Source organism: Meleagris gallopavo, chromosome 1, assembly GCF_905368555.1.
Source record: "Meleagris gallopavo chromosome 1, MGAL_WU_HG_1.1, whole genome shotgun sequence".
In the NCBI taxonomy this organism is placed as follows: domain Eukaryota; kingdom Metazoa; phylum Chordata; class Aves; order Galliformes; family Phasianidae; genus Meleagris; species Meleagris gallopavo.
In genome coordinates this window covers 33,227,916-33,249,833 of record NC_139404.1, presented here as the reverse complement: position 1 = coordinate 33,249,833, position 21,918 = coordinate 33,227,916, and the positions used below count along the sequence as shown (strand labels likewise).

The 21,918-nt window shown below is 40.5% G+C and overlaps 2 protein-coding genes across 13 annotated transcripts in view; both read right to left on the bottom strand.

Moving 5' to 3' along the window:
- LOC146545247 (ras association domain-containing protein 5-like) overlaps positions 1 to 8,394 on the bottom strand; it is a 32,739-nt gene extending 24,345 nt beyond the window's left edge. Inside the window, exon 1 of the mRNA XM_085220524.1 lies at positions 7,924 to 8,394. Coding sequence (XP_085076650.1) covers positions 7,924 to 8,080 — 157 coding nt within the window. The 5' untranslated portion in view covers positions 8,081 to 8,394. The remainder of the gene's footprint in view (positions 1 to 7,923) is intronic.
- A 603-nt stretch (positions 8,395 to 8,997) lies between these two features.
- The window catches only part of TBK1 (TANK binding kinase 1), a 27,414-nt gene continuing 14,493 nt past the window's right edge, over positions 8,998 to 21,918 (bottom strand). For all 12 annotated transcript variants that reach the window (XM_085220478.1, XM_085220425.1, XM_085220475.1 and 9 more), the window contains 12 exons: positions 19,987 to 20,045; positions 18,922 to 19,013; positions 18,384 to 18,485; positions 16,088 to 16,166; positions 15,184 to 15,305; positions 14,979 to 15,055; positions 14,596 to 14,635; positions 13,595 to 13,696; positions 13,389 to 13,485; positions 12,311 to 12,417; positions 11,894 to 11,965; positions 8,998 to 11,142 (listed from right to left, as the gene is read on the bottom strand). In XM_085220478.1, coding sequence (XP_085076604.1) covers positions 11,091 to 11,142; positions 11,894 to 11,965; positions 12,311 to 12,417; positions 13,389 to 13,485; positions 13,595 to 13,696; positions 14,596 to 14,635; positions 14,979 to 15,055; positions 15,184 to 15,305; positions 16,088 to 16,166; positions 18,384 to 18,485; positions 18,922 to 19,013; positions 19,987 to 20,045 — 1,001 coding nt within the window. In that variant the 3' untranslated portion in view covers positions 8,998 to 11,090. The remainder of the gene's footprint in view (positions 11,143 to 11,893; positions 11,966 to 12,310; positions 12,418 to 13,388; positions 13,486 to 13,594; positions 13,697 to 14,595; positions 14,636 to 14,978; positions 15,056 to 15,183; positions 15,306 to 16,087; positions 16,167 to 18,383; positions 18,486 to 18,921; positions 19,014 to 19,986; positions 20,046 to 21,918) is intronic.

Sequence of the window (21,918 nt, the reverse complement as noted above, 5' to 3'; positions counted from 1 at the left end):
ATCTCCACATTTCTTGAATACCTCCAGGGACAGTAACTCCACCATCTCTTTGGGCAGCCTGTGCCAATGCCTCATCGCTCCTTCTGAGAATTGCATAAGAAAAGGTAAGCATTTTAACAAGATACTAACATATGCTTGTCTCCATTAGCAAATACACCAGTAGCTGAGCTCAAAGCAAGTTTCTACATTTTTTGTAGTTAGAATAATGTGCTTGGAAGACAAGGTGGTTGCTTTCCCATGCATGGCAGCATGGGTATTTGGCACAATGCTATGTACAACACCTACAAGCAGAGTGCAGAAGTATTTGCAAGTCAGTCTTCGCAATAGTATTTTTTATGCCAATGGAGCCTGAACTTCCAGAGAAGGACAAAGACTTCCAGAGCTCTGTAATCCCATGCTTCAGCACTGCTGCGTTTGCACAACAATGTCAAAACACAGTGTCACAGATTTCATACTGCAACATAATCATAACATTATCATGTGTTGTCACATTTTTCACACAGAGTGTGGTGATGCACTGGAACAGGTTGCCCAAGGAGGTTGTGGATGCCCCATCCCTGGAGGCATTCAAGGCCAGGCTGGATGTGGCTCTGGGCAGCCTGGTCTGGTGGGTGGCGACCCTGCACATAGCAGGGGGTTGAAACTGGATGATCATTGTGGTCCTTGTCAACCCAGGCCATTCTATGATTCTGTAATATGATTCTATGTGTGACAATGCTCTACTGTTGCTGGGAAGCTCATGAAGAACACAGTGCATTTCCTGTGAGTAAAGAAACAAAAATCTGCTGCATTTGAGCTTTGTTCAGCAAAACTAACATAATACTTCCGATTTCCAGCTCAGCTGTTCATCCATCCATAATCCAAATAAGGACCTATATTTTGAGCTTTCTAAAAAAACTTCTGATTCTCAGCAGCTGCGCATACTCAAAAAGAAGGGATTAAAAATGGACAGTGAATGACAATCTGCAGCTTCCAAAATCTTGCCTCTGCTTGCAAGATGGAAATTGAAGAACTGCAGCACTCAAACTGATGTAAATCACATTCATTTTCAGATATCGTGATATATTCCTTTGCGAATAAATCAATAAAGTTAAAATAGGTTGTACAGCCCTTTAGCTGTCAATGGCATTTTGCATCTGATCCTTTCTTATGAATTTTTCCAGTCATTTATACACCAGTAGGTAACATACACCAATATGTGATATGGAAATAAAGAAAAACAACAAAAGAGAAGGGAATAGATACTGAAAACCTTACATAACGCACTACAGATGCATGAAAGACACAAAAATAGAATAAAAACATAATGCAACCAAAACCCAAAACCTCACCTGACAGTCACTGTGCATCAAACTGAACCACTCCCAGATCTATACCACTAGACATTCCCATCCAATAGTGTTTTTCTGCAAAAGAATAAAAAATGCTTCTTGACCAGACACATTCCTGTGATGAGAATGACTTTTAAGTAACACACCACAGAATTGGGACTAAACCTCTCCAAAGCAAGCGAGCATTAGACGAGCAGGAGTAGTTTCAACCCTTTTTGCCAGCCCTACGGAAATCTCTCTGGATGAGCAGGTATTGGGATTTGTCTAATTGAATCCAGCTGTCTGCCGCTGGGATGGTTGTCATGGCTCCCATCTTTTTGGCAGAGAAAGAACAGTGCCTCTTGGGCATACTTATTCCCATCCTGCAGTGAAGTTATAAAACAGTTCATGAGATGAACTATGGTCTGCACAGCTTCTGAAGAAGCCAGGAAACTGCTGTGGAAAGCACATGAAGGGCTGTGAGAGCCTCCTCGGAGCTGGCTGTAAGGAGACAAGAAGCAGTGCTCTGCCTTTTCTGTAGGACACTGAGAACATCTTAACTGAAAAACCTTGACAACTGTCTACTTCTACAGGCTCTGTTGGAGAACATCTGGAGAACTCCTTAGGGAGTGAGGAGTAGGAAGTTCAGATAAATACTTCCAGTGAAGCACATCCCGGACAGAAATCTAAGGACAGAAATTCGGGTGTCAAAGCACATTTAGTCACATCTTAGTTAGTCCTTACTGCATTTTCAAAACGAAATGCAAGGTGCTGCACTTGGGTCAGAGTAATTCCAGACATGTACAGACTGAGAGCAGCCCTGAGGAGAAGGACTTGAGGGTGTTGGTCAATGAGAAGCTCAGTGTGAACTGGCAATGTACATTTGCGGCCTAGAGGGCCAACCATATCCTCATGAGGCTCCATCTGGAGTACTGAATCCAGGCCTGGAGCCCACAGCATAAGAAGGACATGGAGCTATTGGAGCACGTCCAGAGGAGGGCCACAAGGATGATCAGAAGGCTGGAGCACTTCTGCTACTGAGAAAGGTTGAGGTAGCTGGGCTTGTTCAGTTTAGAGAAAAGAAGGCTGCAGGGAGATCTCATTGTAGCCTTGCAGTACTTAAAAGGTGCTTATAAATGGGAGGGAGATCAACTTTTTACATGGCCTCATAGTGATAGGACAAAGGGAAACTGTTTAAAACTAAAAAGAAAGGCTTAGTTTAGATATTAGGAAGAAATTTTTTACTCAGAGGGTGGTGAGAAGCTGGCACAGCTGCCCAGAGAAGCTGTGGATGCCCCATGCCTGGAGGTGTTTAAGGCTGGGCTGGATGAGGCCCTGGGCAGCCTGAGCTGGTGGGAGGCAACCAGCCCATGGCAAGGGGTAGGAACTGGGTAGGCTTTAAGGTCCCTTCCAATCCAAACTGTTCTATGATTCTACAATTCTATGGGAATATATGACACTATTGTGAAATACTGTAATACACTGTTACATAAAAAAGTGGTTTTTTGCATATTTCAGCAATATATCTGCAAGATTCTTTTTAGCATTGCCCATTCTCCTGGGCAACGGTTGTTCCCTGTTTCATTTTGAATACTTCAGCCTGTAACATTTGTTGTAATTTCTTTATGTCCTTTTCCTGATGGTGCAAATGCACAGAGACAGATGTGCCTGATCCGGTACCATGGGTGAGCTTTTATACACATAGAGTTTCACTTCAGAATATAGAGAAAATAAAACTCTAAGCTAGAACTGAAGAAAAGATACTGAGTCGCCTTGTAACTCATTTTGACACATTGGAGTTGACTCAGCGGATGACAGACAAACATGCCTGTGGGCTTTGGGTGACTGTGCCAAAATTAGTAGACTTCTCATTGAGAGTTTGCACTGAACCATCTCTAAGGGAAATCAGAAATCAGTGCAGGAAAACAAAAATGTGCATTAAATGTTGCTAAAAGAACACATTTATTCATCTTAGTGTGGTCTGTTTACATCAAAAGTAGAGTAGCCTGATTACTTTTTAGGTTACAGTAAAGCTTTGAGAATCCTTCATTAGATCTCTGCATATTGTACAAGTGATCACATGCTATTTGCACCTGAGATTGATGGTGTCCCTTATATGCATATTCTCAGAAGAGCAGGATGTTTCTCATACCCTATTTCTTATTCTAGCCATGGCAGCTATTGGAGCATAGAAACTGGAGTGCAATAGAAAGAGATGTTGCAGAGCTCAACTTTCACTGTATCACTTTATACTTTCTGTGCTCCTGTGCTCACTGTCAGGGCATTGCACCCAAGCTACTACACAAGATGTGCTCTTCCTTTATGGAGAAAAATCAAAAAGGCATTTGTCTCTGTGCTGCACTGAGTACTGACAACAGACATGCCTTGCAGCTCATAAAGCCATCCAGCTAAAAGCAGCATAACTGTCCTTCCGTTCTGCACACTGCTGACCTGCATTTAACTGTCTGGATACAGAGCTCCATCCAGTCATGCCGGGGGTTCTGGTAAATGCTTCTTAGCAGCAGAAGGAAGGGATGGCTGTGAGTGCTGGACATGAGCTAAGCTCTGATTCAGGCTTGGCCAGTGCCCTCTTTGATGACAAAGAAAGCCAGTTCTCCTCTTGGTGCTCTCCTTGGCATCTGGTTCATTCACAGCACTTCAGAGCAGGATCTGCTTCTTCCAAATGAGAACTTATTGTTCTCTGCAAATGAGAGGAAAATGGGCTCAGAACAGCAAACCCATGGGAACACAAACCCTGGGCTGCAGCGTGCTACCACTCCTGCCCATACAGAGCCTCAGAAATTCTGCTAATCTTGGACTTCAAACAAAATAAAGCAAAATCTGAAAATGGCAAGTCATTAAACAAATACCCAAGAAAGAATGAGGAAAGAAAGAAGAGCTCCACCTCCAATCTGCTCCACAGTACTCACTCATTAGATTAAACTTTAAGACCCTGGAACAGATTGTTTGGTAATACAAATGGTAACTCTAGGCATAGCTCCAGCAGTACAACCCTTCATCACACGTGATTAAATACGAATGAACTCCTAGTGCTGGGATAGTTGACAAGGTCTATCCTCTTTTGAAAAGCATTAAAATGAATGTTCCAGAAATTGCTTGCCAAATAAATATCCTCTGAAGGAAAAAAGATCACTAACACCTGCACTTTCTTCTTTTCTCCATGTTTTACCTCTCTTTTTGTAAGGAAGAATCGATTTCTTTAAAAGTGCCGCTAATTAGAAGCCATTTAGATAACATATTGTAATTTGTTCTAAGAGGCTTTGTGGTTTTTTAAAAGATGATTTAGAAGACTTGTAATAAAGAAGACACTTCACTTTGCAAGCTGGTACCCAGAAGATACCCACTTACCCGCACTCTCATTTTGTCTTTAGAAGGGACTGTGTCCATCAAAATTCTGATGGAAATACTGCAGTGCTTCCTTTAGTAAGTTCACAAATACTTGTGAGCCCCTATGCTTCCCAAGGTCCCTACAGAGTTTGACCATCAGCCCTGCCACACAAACCTGACCCACACACCAGTATACAGAGCGCTACTTGGGTGACATACAGCTGCTAAGGGCAGTAAGTATCACTGTGTCAATCTCAAAGTATAGCATAAGTATGATCTCCCCATCCTGTCTCATCACTTAAAATTGAAAATAAACGACCTGTTTTGCATGGTACTTCTGAACTCCATCTGATTAAATATCTTCAGAAAGTTTGAACCGGAAGTCATGCAAGCACTATAATTTCTCTATATCCTCTTAAATGAAGAGCAAAACTCCTGGAAAGGCACAGCAGCATTTCTATCTGGCTCAATGAAGAAGCAAATCTGAAATGAAAGTATCAATATTCAAAAGAAAAGAAAAGCTACAGAATTGAAAGAGGAAGCATAGGGCAGGCGTGCACAAAGGCGTTACTTTCACACCCCTGCCACCTGTACAAACACAACCCACTGACCAGGCTGGTTGGAAGGAAAAGCTGCTGAGGAGCAGTATTTCGAAGGCTGGTAGCACAAAGGTCAACATTTATCTAAAACTCTTAGAAATGCCTCATTTTCTAAATGCCAAATGATAAGGCCAAACAACACAACTACTTCAGGGCTTCTGTGTGACATAATGCTGCATACCATTAAACCATCAGTGTGGTATAAGACACTGACAGCTATCACTACATAATACTCTCAGATTCAAAGAAAATTAGAATACTAGAAGAGAAAATTGCTCTTTCCTGAACATCATTTCATTGGTTTAAACCAGAATAAGCTGGACTGTTTCTGCTCCCACCTGCTCTGTAAGGAGCAGTCAGACTGGGCAGTAGCGCTCTGCACCTGCACAAATGAATGGTTTTTCCCCCCAAAATAGAGGTGAAAAGGTGAAGGGCCAAGCAAGCCAGGAGTGCTACTCCAATTAAGGTCCCCTTGAAAAGTAATCCAGAATAACAGCAAGAGCTCAGATACTACCAAGCATCTTTTTCAGAGATATCTCATTACACTCGGCTTTCTGCCTGGGCTGAGCTCCAGAAATTATGGTATTGCCTTATTTTTTCCAAGAAATATATTACTTGAATAATGTGCACCTTGTGCACTGCATTTAACAGATGGTCATTGATCTCCTTGAACTCTTTTTTTCCACTCTGATCATTCTTCCCTGAGCTATATGAAAGTATTTTTCCAATTTTTAGCAGAACCTGGAAAACCAACTGATGAATTCCACACCAAAATAGCACGAGAAGCAGAAGGACCCTTTTCTTGGTGGTTCCTCATTTACTGCAGCCATCCTCCCACCTCACTTTATCACACTTACCAAGGAGCACGTGGAACCCCAGAGATGACCACAGCCCCTCTCTGTGAAACGAGGATGGCAAAGCCCAGCACTGCCATAATGCTCTGCCACCACTCCATAGGGACATCGCAGCTCTTTCCTCTGAGACAGAACTCTGCTCATCTCAACTTCCATGTTCTCCTCCTGGCATCCCCTCTGACTGCCTTCCTGTCCCAGGGGAACTCCTCACTGCTTTTAGTGCTTACCATCTAGGTCAGCACCTCTAACTCCGGTCTCATCTGAGGGCAGCTGGCTACTGAGTGCCGACTCAAACAGGGTGATCTAAGTACAAGTAATACCTCCATCTCTCTGACTCAGAATCCTTGTGACAATTTAGTGTGCAGTTTCTTCTTTATTTGCTGCAGGCTGCCTGGAGGATGCTGACGTTCTGCTTTTTAGATGAGGCAGCGAAGCTCCCTACCACTGCCCAGGAGGACCTGGAGACCTCCCAGCACTGTCGCACCTGCCAGACACTCAAAGCCTCCGCCAGGAATCGGCACTGTAACTCCTGCAGTAGCTTCTGCTTCTCAAGGACTGCTGACGAGCACCACGGCTTCTCCAGCAGGGGTCACCAGCCTTGCTGCAGTCCTGCAGCCTGCTGCCACCCCCGCAGCCGGGTTAGATGAAGAGCCTTTGGATTGAGCTGGTACAGGTGGGGATTTGTTGCCCTGCACTCATTTTTCAGCCATTTGGGTCCATCCACTCAGATCGCGGGGTGCCAGCAAGCACTCGGGCTCAAGCAGCGGTCTGTGCGTGACTTCGCTCCCGCTCCCTCTCATCTCCATACCACTTTATGGCTTTTAAATGTTATATTCATGCTAGGCTATAAATGTTGAATGCTCCCTGTGCTACTTTGCCAGAGAGCAGCCGCAAGGACTACGGCTGATAAAAATGGAGCTTGTCACAGAGGAGAAAGAAAAGCAGTGCGAGCCGTAATCGTGCTGAGAAAACACTGCTGGAAGATGCATAATCCAACATGACACTTGAGGGCTCTTGCCACAGAACGGTCGACCGTAAAAGAAAATAATAGGATTCTTAAGGTCTACTTTCATATAAGTGTACTTACACATCCTGTCGGAACGACGCAAGAACTTGAATAATAAAACATTTAAAAAAATTGTATTTTTTTTAGTATTCCTTTTAGAGTATTAACTGTAAGAAGAGAACTGCAGAAGGTAACGATAGGAACCTCGTAAGAGGAATGTTGTACCTTAGCACAGGACAACCTGAGGTTGCCACATCTCCTTAAGCCAGAGCAGTGCATGCAGTCTCTCGCCCTGGGCTGGATGTCAGCACCCACCTCTAACAGTGAGCCTGAGGCACACAGACAGAAGGCAAAGCCCACGCCCTGACACAGCACTCTGCTATGGGCAGTGCTCAGTTATCCTCAAACACGTCCTTTCGGGGCTTTGGGGAGGGGGATTGAAGCTATGAAGAACGTCTCACAGAGCCCTCAACGTGGGAAGGTCTTTTCCTGCTGGACTTTTTCCTTACGCCTTGACGAAAGCACCAAAAACAAAACAAGGTGCGTTTGGCTGACAGGTAGCCGGCTGCAAAACAGGAAAGTTGCCTTCTGAGAGGTGAAAGAAATACCCACCATTGCCCGCCGTGCATCCCAACGGAAGGAAATACCCCGCCGAGGCGCGGCCCGAGGCACCTCCCCGGGGGGCAGGGACGCGGCCACCGCTGCTCCGTTCCCGCCCACGAAGCACGCGAGCCCCCACCCGGTATCGCAGGGACAGGACGGGACGGGACGGGAGAGAAGGGAGCGAGGGGTCGGGGGCCGCTCACCCGCGCAGCGCAGGCCCTGCGAGACGACGAAGCGGCAGCAGAGGTCGCACCACGCTCCCGCCGCCGCCGGCACGAAGCGGTGCGGGGCGCTCGGCGGCGCCGGACGGCCGCAGGAGGTGCCGGGGTCGGAGCCGGGTCCCCCCGGGGCCGTCGCCATGCGCGCTTCTCCGGAGAGCCGTTGAGCGAAGCAGCCCGGCAGCGCGGCTCTGGCCGCCGTCCCCGGGGCACGGCTGCGTGCGGGAGGCGCGGCGCCGCGCCCGGCGCTCCTCAGCCCCGTTACAAGTGACACCGCGCGGCGCGCAGGGGGTGGCTGCGGAGCATCACGAACATCCCATAATACGCTGCTTTTAGCGACCGCGTTTTTCGAGCCCGGGTTCCCTTAGGAGGGTTCCGGAGAGTCGGGAACGCTCCGGCCCCGCAGCCCTCTCGCTCCGTTCCGCAGTGCCGCAGCGGTACCGCCGCCGTGCCCGGCAGGGGGAGGCGAAGGAGCCCTGAGGGCCCCACACGGACACCTGGGAGCCGGTGCCCAAGGAACGAAGAGCACCGGGGGTACGGCGATTGCTGCCGTCAGCGGAACAAATGAGCAGAAGTAAGATTAACGCACCTCTCCTCTTCTAGATTTAGAATCCTCTTCAGGATTTAAAAAGAAAGAACAAAACCGCCCGCCCTCTTCCATTCAGCCTTTTTAACCCTTATCGTAGCACCGTAGCCGATGTTACTCTATGATTACCACTATTACAGCACTTTAATCCAATTATAGTGCTGACAAGAGGACTTCTTCAAAGCCTAAGAGTTTTGCCACTCTCACAGAGAGCTCATTTTCATCAGAACACATATCAGCGGAGTGGTTATAAAGTACAAGGCATGACTGGCTCTGCTAGCAGCCCTGCTAGTCATTCTGTCGTTCGGGACACCGCTTCAGGACAGCCGACTAATGCCAGCTATATGCTGCGCTTTGCTACTTCAGATTTGAGGCTTATTTCTTATGAGGATACAGGGAAATAAACATTAGAAGGTAATGCTGAAATGGAGAAAAAGCAAAACTGGAAAGACAAAAAAAGGACACGCTCCACGGTAAGTGGTTGATGATGTATTTAAGTCATTCACTCATGCATTTTCACAATTCATATGACGACAAATTTGTTCGAGTAACAGATAATTAATATACTATGCTAAACCCCCCAAAAAGCAAACCAGCTTCAGGAGGAAGAACCATATATTACTTTCTATTACTTCTTTTGGCAAATCAGTAGCGTGACTGATAGCATCAGGACACTTAGTATGAGCCAAGAGTTCCATGGCATCATATGCCACACCTCAACAGGAAAAACATACTGACTTCATAAGAAGGTAATCAGTAAATCATGAACTGATTACTTCCTTAGCTAATGCTTAATAATTTTAACTAAGCACTAGCTAAGGAAGTAATCAGTTAAAATTACTTTATCTAAAGTAATTTTAACAAGATTAAGATCACCAATGTATTTAGCAACACTAAAACCAGCAATGTTTAAAATGAACATAGTAGAACAGAAATCAGTTTCAACCATGAAAAAGAATGCCGCATGTATTTCAATATACAGACAATACGGTTATCACAATGAGCTTTCCTATTCAGATTGCTTCAGTATAAAGGACGTTGAAAATCATATATCCAACTAACGCTCAGTTTCTTTCAAAATTAAGAGCCTTTGAAACAGCAAGGGGTTATCAATGTAATGTTGAAAAATATATAAGTCGGCAGTGGGTGGGTTCATTTTTCCAAGATCTGGACTGGTTACGTTATTTTTTCTAACGTTCAGTTGCCATTGAGGCATAATGCTGTCTATTCTACTCACCGCCCAAAAAATCTCTGTGATATCAGTTTTTAACCTTTAAAAATTATGTCTACAAAGAGGATTCTGAAAAAAACGATCTTATTTTAAGAACCCACTTCTCTTGTAGTGAGCAACAAGATTTCAGGAACACTCTGAAAGTGTTCTTTCTCTACAAAAGGAGTTTCTACATTCAGTCTGACACCTGCAGTGTCAAACTTCCACATACAGAGCAGACAACATGGCATTGAATATGGGCAAGGACTTAAAAAAAAAAAAAAAAATACTGTGAGTTTATTTTCCCATAGAAGAGAACTAACAGTATGCACATGAAGAAAAGACAAATGTGTTTCCACTCTGTCCTGTCTGTGCTTTTAGTCTCCATTCACACTTTTTTAAGAGAGCTTACTTAGAACAGCTCTCCTGTTTTGGGATGACTAGAGTCATTCAGCTAGTTTCCAAAGTAAAAGAATCACAGAATCATAGAATCCCCAAAATTGGAAAAGACCTCTAAGATCATCCAGTCCAACCATCCACCTATCAGCAGTATTTCCCACTAACCATGTCCCTCAGTACAACATCTAAATGCTTCTTGAACACCTCCAGGGACACTGACTACACCACCTCCCAGGGCAGCCTGTGCCAATGCCTCACCACTCTCTCACAGAAGTATTTCCTAACGTCCAACCTGAACCTCTCCGAGCACAACTTGAGGCCGTTCCCTCTCGTCCTATCACTGTTACATGGGAGAAGAGGTTGGTCCCCACTGCATCACAACCTCCCGTCAGGCAATTGTAGAGAGCAATAAGGTCTCCCCTGAGCCTCCTCTTCTGCAGACTGAACAATCCCAGCTCCCTCAGCCTCTCCCAATAAGACTTGTGCTCCAGGCACTTCACAGCTTCACCGCCCTTCTCTGGAACACACTCCAGGGCCTCGATGTCTTTCTTGTTGTGAGTGGTTAAAGGAAATCCAAGACACCCTTTAAAGATTAATCATAATTTTTAGACTTCCGTAGGTTACTCTTGCAATAACGAGTAAACTGCATTCTGAAAAAGGGGCAATATTAAAACCAAACAAACGTCAACTTCACCAACAACACTTTTGCCTTCTGGACTACGTCAGAAATCCTCCAAGAATTAAATTCCCTGCCAGAATTAATTCTTTCCTAAACGCTGACAAAAAAAAGATATATTTTTCCTCTATATTTACATATTATACATATTTACATTTTTTTTTAATACTACAGTTGCAGAGAAAAAAAACTGGATACAGATTTATTATCTGCTTTTAAATGTCCCAACAGTATTTTTTCCCTTTGAAAAATGTACAAATCTTCTTCAGGTCCTCTGAAAGTTAGATACAGTCCACATTCCTCAGGCCACCATCTGCAGTCAAAGCACCAAATCTAAAAGGAAAAACAGTGTATTCTTAGGTGATTTAATAGATCAAACACAGAATCAATTAATCCTTACTTCATTGTAATTTACTTGTGGGCTTTTCCTCTCCCTTGTCACATACTGACACACGCATTTGTATCTAACTTTTGTACCTGACAACAAGACAGAAGGAAGGCTACTATGCTTCAAGTACAGAACTTGGGTAGGGAACAAAAAAATTCATCTTGAAGCTAAGCTCAGCTCTACCAACAATTTAACCTGAAACTTTTAAGAGTATAATTTATTTTTCATGTATTTTATCACCAGTTAGGAAAAAAAGCATAAGCATTCCATACGTGATGATGAAAACTCCTCATTATATTTAAGCAATCTGAAAACTGCTAAATCATTGAGTCACATTGATGGAATTCCACACTTGTTAAAAATGGTATCTAAAAGTGAAAAAGTTAAAAGAACATACTGAGCTGCTGTAAAAACACTACGTTTACATTTGGAATTAACCTCTCTGTGCAACAAGTATTTCTATGAACTAGACCTACGTGACGTTAAAAAATGTCATGATTGCTATGTCAGAATGTTTTTACAGCTATGTTTCAAAGTTGTGAAGAAAAGCTTTTTGTTGCACTTCAGATCAGCAGGTCAACATTTATTTACTGTTAGATCACAGAACTGTCCCTTAGTTTGCATTTTTGATCTACAAAATGTACCGAATTAATCTTGCTCCTACTAACAGCCCCAAAATGAAAAACAATTGCTTGCCTTTCCAAAATATGATTGTTCTCTGCCAGCTCTTTAACAACTCCTTCCATTTCCTTCTTTAGTTTCTTCATCCTGTAGTAAGAATAAGCAAAAGAAAGATTACAATTTTTATAGACAGCTGTCTAGTACAATCACTCGCCATCACAAAACTTTCAGCAACTTGTCATTACATACAAAATAAGAGACACGCATCAGGTTGGTTATTTACTGAAAGTCATGGATAATTATTAATGTTGTCCTTTACTCACTTCCAAATCCATACTGCTGCTTCAGCAGTACAAAGTTATTTTTTTCTGCAATAACTGTATCATTCTTAGCCTTAGCAGAGCAATCACACAGCCAACTGTAAGCATTCTTTTCAATCCATCTGTCTAATAGGTACGGAATATGACATCCATTCAATCAATAAATTCTCACCCAAGAGTCATTTCTACTAATGTGTTTGAACTTGGATAAACTGTATTCATGGTATGTTTCATCCCAGTGAAAGCTGCAAACATTTTCTGACGCAGAGCATCTTGTAACTGCAATAGATAAAAAGGAAGTGTAAGTTAAAATACATGTTGTGATATATGTTTCTCAATCTTCTCCATTTTTCAATTCTCTGTTGCCGAGATACTTCACAAAATCACTGCAGCAGTAAGGCATGAGATCATCATGGCAAGATCTTTATAGACACGAGTTTAGTTTTCTGATTTGTTCCATCTTCTTAAGTGCCTCAAGCTTTTGTAATAAACTCATGAGGAAGAATTATCTATTAGTTATGTTCTTACACACCCTAAGGGAAGAGGATTCCAATGAATAACTGGCTTCTTTCTTCTTGATTGCAAGAAGATGCTCTTTTAGGTTAGACTGAGATTAGGTTTTGATATGGGGACATGGTACTAAGTCTGATGTTCACACCTCATTAAAGTTACACAGAAAAAAGGCTTTTCTCATTCTCTCAGTTTTGAGGTAATTCTGGTAAGTTTGCACCCAACAGAGTCACTGTCCAAATTTTAATGGAACTTTTTCTTTCACGACACCAGCAGCATTACATTAGCATGAATCCTTGAGTGTGTATTCCCTGATCTTGAATGAGAGTAGTGTTTTATGCTCCATAAGAGTTTTCACACAATCCTCTCAGCACTCACTATTATGATAGTAATTGCACAGAAAACCTCTCAGTGAGCCCACATCTGCTAGCATAGATTTTTATGGTAGTGCCAGCAATACAAAAAACAACCAAACACAACAAAACACACACACACACACACACACACACACACAAAACAAATAAAACCCAAACACCAAGTCAGCATTTGTAAATGAAGTTTTCCTTTACATCATTCCTACGTCGTCAGTGAAACCACTCCATTCCAAACTTTACATCCATGCAAGCCTATATTTTAAGGCAACTGCATTAAGTACAACTCACTATAAACAACATTAATATTAAACAACATAAAATAATCTTATTTTTGCAAAGCCTTTACATAATTTAGAAGAATTTTACCTCATTTATATAATCCTGGTATTTGGATACTTCTTCTTCAATATCAAAACATTGTTTGGTGAGAGCTAGCAACTGCTTTCTTGTGTGAAGCATTTTCCTAAATGAGAAAAAGTAATAGTTTTCTTTTAATATACATATATATATATATATATTTTTTTTTTAAACTGATGCACATTACCAAATACTAAAGAAATCAAAAAACTTGCCTTGTCCAGTCCTCAGCCTTATCCAGAAATGCATCATACTTGCTGACACATTCATCTTTGAACAGAGCTATGGCTTTGGTAGCATGCAAATACAGCTTCTGCCTGCAACACAGAAACAAAAGTGCCATACTGCTTTCAGAACCTCCTTCAAAACAACAAACAAGAAGTATGCAGATCTAAAATCCCTTCAGATCAACTTTATTCATGCCACTGTAATGTATGAGAACTCAAAAAACTGCATGAACTGACATTATCTCAAAAACATTCCTTGGCAGGAAGAAATTGCAAGTATTTGCATGTGAATAATTGATCAAATGTGTTTTTGCAGTCAGCATTTATCTGAGTAGGTATATTCAAGGGAAAGGGACTCTGAATGGAAAGGACAGAATCCCTTATTATTTTGTTGCCTCCTACAGATACTTGGAACATCCAACATACGTAAACAATCCTTTGTGCTGAGTAATATCCTTGGAATAAATAAGCTGGAGTTCTGTGTTAGCTTAAGGTAATGACAAGAAAAATATCACAAAGACAGGAGAACAAAACAAACCCGAATTCTGGTTAGCACTGCAGACAGTAGTTCCAGTGGAACTGCCATGCTATACCAGGCATTGCATCAGGAAGCAAAACTAAGGGATACTGGAATACTGAGGGGTACAGTCTAACAGCTGCTTCTATTGCTCCATTAACTGTTGCATGATAACCATTGGAATATTTTCATCTCTATAGCAAACAGGACAAAAAGGAGTTCTCTATAAGGCAATTATGCTCCGATGAAGAACATCCGCATTTAAAAGGAATGTATGTGAAGGAACTCCACTGCCAGAAAGCATCACATTGGAGTATGCTGGCACTCTATGTATTTAAGATATTTTTAAAATACATCTTTTTTAAGGCAGAAATTTTAAAGAGGATATAATGTGCAGCAATAATCCACAGGAGAGCTTATCACCAACAGCATCTGAAAGCAATTGTTTCCCAAAGTTAACTTCAAAACTTACTTGTCAAACTTGTGAATTTGTTCTTCATTATAGGGAAGCCCTAGGATCAGAGCAGACAAGAGACATTACTAGTTTAGTTCTGTTAGTTGTATTTACGTAAAACTTCACTTAGTTTACCCATTTTCAGTATACCTTCTGTTTTGATAAGTAAAAGCAGTAATTTACTTTTTTTTTCCTCCTCCTTTGCTGCAATTCAAATCTCTAAGATTAATAACAGCGTTTCATTCATATGGGCATTAAGAAGACAACTAAAAAGGCCTACACACACATTCACTGTTGCTGACTAACTCCTCATTGCTACCACAAATATCCAAGTAGAACAAGGACTGAGCTGCCATTTATATTACAGTTTACACTAAAAATGAATCAAATCAGTTACTCACTTCGTTCTTGTTTGTCTTTTTTGAACTGATAGTAAATTTCTGTGATCGAAGATAGCAGTGTCTGCAGCCTTTCAGAACTAGAATGACAAAAATAATAAAATATTCAATCTACAATCTACAAACTCAAATAGCTATTAATGAGCTTTATGGACTACAACTCAACATAGAATTAACCTACATGAAAATAGTCAATACAGTTACTCACTTCCTGTCTCTTGGATGTGTGCCTTCTTGATTCGCCCAGGTGTCAGCTAGTAAACCACCAGGAGAAAGTTTGGTCTTGATATCTTGAAGACTTGTTTCTATTGTGCCCTGAGAGCTGGAGAGCTATGTAAGAGCAAGAAAGTTCAAGCAACCTTACTGCTGGGCCAAGTGAAAAATTAATTTAGGCTGAAAACAGACTGAGCACATTAATATCCATTTGTTTAACTGACCTTCATTAAAGAACTACAAAGCTTTCTTCACTGAAGCTGGTGTTTCCATTAGTTAAAACCTGGTTTCGTTCAGAGAGACTCTTCAGTAAGAATTTACCTTTCCTAAATTCCCTATTTACTTCTCCACTAGTTATTTTAGTTTGTTAAGAGTTCACATAATGACTACACATGTCGTTCATATATTTCCTTCCCCACAGTTCAGAAAACCTCCAAAATAAAAATGCAGTAATCACCTTTTTCTTTCTAGAATAGTGAACTTTATAGACTGATGTCCTGGGAAAAAGTGTGAAGTTACTTTCAATTTTTCCTCACTTGTCTGGAAGCTTAGTACAAATTTCAAAACAGAACACTCTGAAGAGTGCTTGGGTGTGTATCACATCAGAAAGCCAACTAGCAGTTTAAAATTATTTAAGAAAACAGAAAAATACACTTAGTGGTTATAATTTTTCACTTAAGTGTAGTAAATGGAATTGGATTGTCAGGGATGACACTATTTTCATTACAGTGAACTAATGACAGGATTTAGTGTTTGCAAAAAGGTATCTCTCAGCAGAGGCATTTTAACAATCTTCAGCAGTCTAGAAATTACTTGGAAAATACAGAAAAACCTGTGTTACTGGTTTGTAATTCTAGACCACCATTTTGAGAATAACGTGGGCTTTGTAAAATACTTACACGCAACAATTTCGTGTTTATCTCTGGAATTTCATCCACTTCTGATGATTCCAAGTTGATCTGCATCAAATTCTCATATCTGATCATAACAAACAGCATGTTTATAAAAAAAATAATCAAATGAGTAATGGATTCACTCAAAATATTCTTTGAAACTAAATATTAACAATAGCTACTTCTTCTATATGAAATACAGTATTTATCAAGCAACTATGAAAGACAGACAACCTACAGCAACCATTATAAATGAAAACGTTTTTCTTAAGAAAAAATTAATTCCTTGAATTTTTCCTACCTTTGAATTGTTATTCAGGAATTCTTTATCATACTCCCATTACCTGCATTCAGAAGGCAGCAGAAAACTATTTTTCTCATCAAATCACTTCTAGAAAGTTACCAAACTAAAGATTCTTAAGGTAGCCAATGGTGCAACAAATCAGTGCACCAAGATGTTCTTCCACAGAAACAGATCTGGAAAGGCTGGGTTACCAAACATTAAAGGCTGGGCCAAGCAAATGATACTTTCCATATGACCATAGCTCAAGTATTCAATAAATCGTTCAGGAGGTTATTTTTCCTGCTGAGTCTCAGGTACATTTTACTAAGAACACCATTAGAACCAGTTCAGCTACTTTCAAGCAATGCATACTTTGCTCAAGGTGAATACTCTGTTTACCTTTCAAATAAAAGCTCTGCATTGTCATGCTCTGTGGCATAGCCTTGAGAAAAGAGAACAAGAGGATTTGTCTTTTGCTAGCTCTGTGAGAGTCCTCTAAAGTCAAATCAACTGAAAGCCTGCTGAAAAACCATGTGCAAACACACAAAAAATTTCTATTCACAAGAGAACTACTCCAGTCTGCAAAAGAATGTAATTTTTGTTCAAACTGCTGCTCTGAGATTTGACTGAATACACCAGAGTCATATCAGAAACGAGAGTGATTTCTTCTGAGCAGCAAGTGGCATTCACCTGCAGGACATGGCTGAATACTGAAAACCCAAACAGAGTAAACAGGAACCAATGCTGTTAGCTACCATAAACTGGCTTGAAGGGAGTTTGTAGTACAGCCCTGGTGATTTATAACCGGGCTACTAAGGTTTACCACGCTCTCGCCAGTTATCAACATTGCTGTTGTTTTTTTACAGCAAGATCCTTATAATCAGAAGTGTTAGGCACATATAGATCAAGCCTGACAAATCCTTTGGTATTCACAATTACTACATACAAGCCATTCAATTTGCAAGTGTAGAACAGCTCCAACATGACTGTACATGTGGGCATTAATTATCTTGTGGGCATTTCTATTTTCAGACCAGCTGGGAAGCAAGCTTACTGAATCCTGTGGCTAAGACAGCATTCAGGGAACACTGCCAGTGGATGGAAAAACTACTAGGCAAACTTACCAAGAGCCAGGGTATAAAGTTTGTATCAAACTGCCTAAGAACAACACATCCTACTGAAGGAGTCAATGCTAGTTGTAGAAAGACTGAACAAAATACTTTTAAAAGGTAGCGGAAAGAAAAGCGATAGAATTGGACACTGAGTGAGATTAAGAGATGCAACAAAAATCTGGACAGAAAAAATGGAACTTGGAGAATTCAATGCTGCAATTCCATCTCCTGTGGATAGTACTTGAAAGAGGTAGGACAGAAGAGTCTTTGACCACTGGAAAACATTTGCTTCTAGAGCTTGGAAGACAAGAAAAGCAAATGTCACAATTCTTCTGAATTTGTGAATTCCAAGTCTTTGAAACTTGGATGTCCTGTCCCTTTTATTCTAGAAGATATCAATATATCTTTTCATAAGCTTTTGACAGTTTTAAGGATAGTGCTCTAAAGAAACCCCTATACTCCGTACACCTAAATGTAGATAATGGTGAGACTCCGATGCACACCTCTGTCATGTGAGTTAACCAAAACAGACAAACATGACTTAATAGTAAGGCACTTAAAAAAGGTATAAGTAGTTTCTCCTGTGCAATTTATTTTGGCATCCCTGTGGCTATAACTCCTAAAGTCAACAGTAAATGAGCATGTCTAAGAAGAAAGTAGAAAAAGGATGTGTGCAACTGCTATTTAATAGCAGTTACTTGTATCCACTAAATTAAGGAGTAAAATTAACACTAATTTGGGTAAAACAGATAATAAATCTGCTGAAGTGAAAGCAATGCATCAGTACAGCCATGCTAATTCAGATTTAATTTTAAATGCAAAAAACCTGTAGATGTACATAACTTAAAATATCATTGTCATTAAAGATGAAGAAAATCCATACATTTGGTGTACTGTTTCTACTCACATTTTCTCTGCTTTTTCAATGTTTCGGCTGCAGAAATCCAGTCTGATGACAATCTCAGTCTTTTTATGAACCATTTCATTGTAGTCATCCTTGATTATTTCACTAAAAAGCAAAGCCTTAGTCTATAACAAATGCCATTCAACTGCCACCTTACCAGCAATCAAGTTATACAATAATATATACCTACAGTAATTAACTGCTACTAAGAACTGCTTTCCTTTAGAGACACATTAGTATAATCCTCATACAAAACTCTCGTCCATGCATCTTATCAAAGGGTGAAAATTAACTACTCACAGGAGAAAGTGAAATTGCAAATACTTAAATATTATTAAAAATATTTAATATTTTTATATTATTAAATATAAAACATATATATTAAAAAAAAAAAAACAAAACTAACCTTTGTTTCCCTTATGATCTAAGAAGCAGAAGGATGCAAAGAGAAAAAGAAACCCTGCAGGGCAGCAAATCACAAACCAAGGTACATCACAATTAAAAATAAATCATGTTCACAGCAGTTGAATCAATTGCTTACTTTAGCCATCGTATTCCTTTTCGCATCAGCTCCTGGTAAAGTAGCAAAGAATTGGCAACTCTACAGGCGTAACATACGATACGTGTTACTTCCTGGTGGAAAACACAGGTAACATTAGTGCTAACCTGACATTCTCTTTACAATTGTTTCAAGTCAATTAATCACAACAAAGCAACATAGATTGATAAAATAAAGAGAATAAAGAGCAACGTGAAGCTGGTAGTAGAAGGTGAATAATTTTGCCCAAACTTTAGCCAGGAAATAATGGAATACTCATTATGGAGGCAGAGCTAAACATAATTGTGAGTTTTTTCCAGTTACGCTAAAATATCTGTTAGGGATGCAAATAAGCTTCTTATAGGCAAAAATCACACCGCTTACTCTCGGGATTTACTTTAACTTCTGTAAAGGGACAAGTATATTTCCTCAGTAGTTTAGGAAATAAACTAAAAGAAACTAGTAAAAATGATTTTATTTTACAATTTTAAGGCTAGGGGTTCTTTCACCTTACGAGTTTGCTGTATCACTGAGAATTGTGAACAAAGTTTCATAAAAGACAGTTTAAAATATTCTAAATAATATGAAATGATGACCTTCTGTTTATTAATTTGAAAGATGGTTGGTTTTCAAAGAGACAGGTGCTTTTAGGATTACCATAGTGGAAAAAAAAAAAGCTCCTCAGCAGCCACATTTTAGAGGCATAGCATATAAGTGTTTGTGACAAAATCAAAGCATGGTAATGTATACATTCAGTAGTTTTAGAAGACTTGAAATTGGCAAGCTCCTTTCCTCACATTACCAAACTATGCCGTAGCAAAGAATTTGAACTTTAAAAGGCTGTTTCTGTTTTGTTTTTCAAATACAAGTTTATTTTGTATGCAAACTCTGACTTTATTAAAATGTATTTCTGGAGCCTCTCGTTAGCAAATACACTTCTGTCAGTAAGAATTCTCACTACCATGTAAAAATAGTTTTATTAACATTATTCATCTGAGAATGAAGTAGTTTTCATTTCAGTATCGTTATCTGAGACAGCTGTATACATTAAAAATCACCATTACTCACTTTAGCCATACTGGCATCCCCATCCAAGTCATAACGTTGATGCACTTTAGGAAGCAGAACTGAAACAGAAACCAAATATCTGTATTTCCTATCATCCATAATAGACTTCAAAAGCCTTAATAAAATAACAGATATGCTAATGCGTTTAAGAAATATTACTAAAACTCAAATGCACAACTAAGTCAGAAGCAAGAAACTTCAAAAGTATCCCATTTTGTTTCCCTACATCAAGCACCTCCATACAAAAAAGCATAACTCTATTACTCAGCTCAGTATGTTTTCTCCCACAGCTGACAACAGCAGAAGCTTAAGGAAATATGTAAGAATAGGACAAAAGTCTAATTTCCCCTTAGATAGTTTGAAGCTGGGAGAATCTGTTTCAAGGACTTCCTGAGATCTGATGAAATCTGTGTTTAACGAAACCCTCAGTATTTTTTTTCTTCCATTAATTTCACAGAAGCCTTCTGAAGCCATTAAAAGCTTTCACATTCAAATTCTACAGCAAAAAAATCTAAGTATGCTTTGTGCAATTGAAGCACCTCACATACAAGTACAAAACAGTCACTGTAACAAATGAATTTGGTATTTTATGGTTCTTCTATTGGAAGAGAAAGTAAGCAATGCTCACAAAGATCCTATATGCTGCTCAGATACCTACGCAAATTGCTCAGGCATCTTCTTCCTCTGCTCCCTCATCGCCTCTCTCTTAGCTGAAAATTTATCTGTTCTACCAATTTTTAAGTTACCCCTGTTGCTTTTCTCAGAATATGTTTTAATGCTTCTGTATCACCACTGAAAGAGGAGGAAGGAAGGCCTAGGACTGCCCAGGAACTCAAAGGTCAAAAGTAAAGGCACGTAGTATGCTGATGCTGAGGGATTATGACTTAAGCCTCACTGAGCATTCTCAGCTTTCCTCTTGCTGTTTTGACCACTGCAAAGCACTGAGCAAATGATTGAATTGAATTATCCATTAAAACACTAAGATCTTCCTGAACAGAAAGGTAGAAAACAGTAAAGCAGAGTGTTTCCATTAAGCTCAAGCTGCTTCCCCTCCCCACCCCATCAACTATTTTCATATGTATTTACACGGAGATTCATCTAATCTGTTTTACTGCCAAGCCTTTAAATATTGCATGGTTCTCACACACACCTTAACAGCTTTTGTCTTATTGAACTTGAAACTTAGAGCAAAATGCCTTCACTATCTTTTTCAGATTACTTTTAAACAGGCTGCACAGCACAGATTTCACACAGATCTCCACTAACAATCTCTCTCCACAGTGAAAGCCAACCACTTCTTTCTGCTCTTCAGTCCCATGTTTGGCCCTGTGGGAGATCCTTCCTTCTTATCTCATGATTCACATTCATGGAGAGTCCGAAGGGCTGGACTTTCCTGAATAGCTTTTTGAAACCCAGGGTAACCTCCACCAGCTGAATCTCCTTTGTTCTCACACTCATGGACTCTTTCAGAGAGTTCTGACACAATATAAAGGCCCTGCTGACCCTTCTGCAGACAGTGCCCCTACCCACTCTTCAGCATTTCTGTGTGAGCACCAGCTGGCCCCAGCAGTCAGTATGTAGGACGTATTTACAAAAGCAGCAGCACTGATCTCCCAGCTGAAGGCATGCCCTCCAGCTCATCTCTCATAAAGAAGTGCTCTGGCACTGGGCTCACTGTGAGCCTCAGTGATAGATGCAAACATAAGAACTTTGTTTTGTTTTCTTCCTCTTCAGCATTATCTTCTAAGCAAATCTAAGTTGTTAAGACCTCCACTGTTAACAGAAAGACTAACCACATTCATGAGGAATAAAACAGAGAAGAACTTGAATTTCCACTTAGAAGTGTAACAATAGAACCAGCTGTGAAGTACATTCTGTTAACTTCCAGCTTCAGAACTCTACGTGCACCACTATGGCTGACCACACACACAC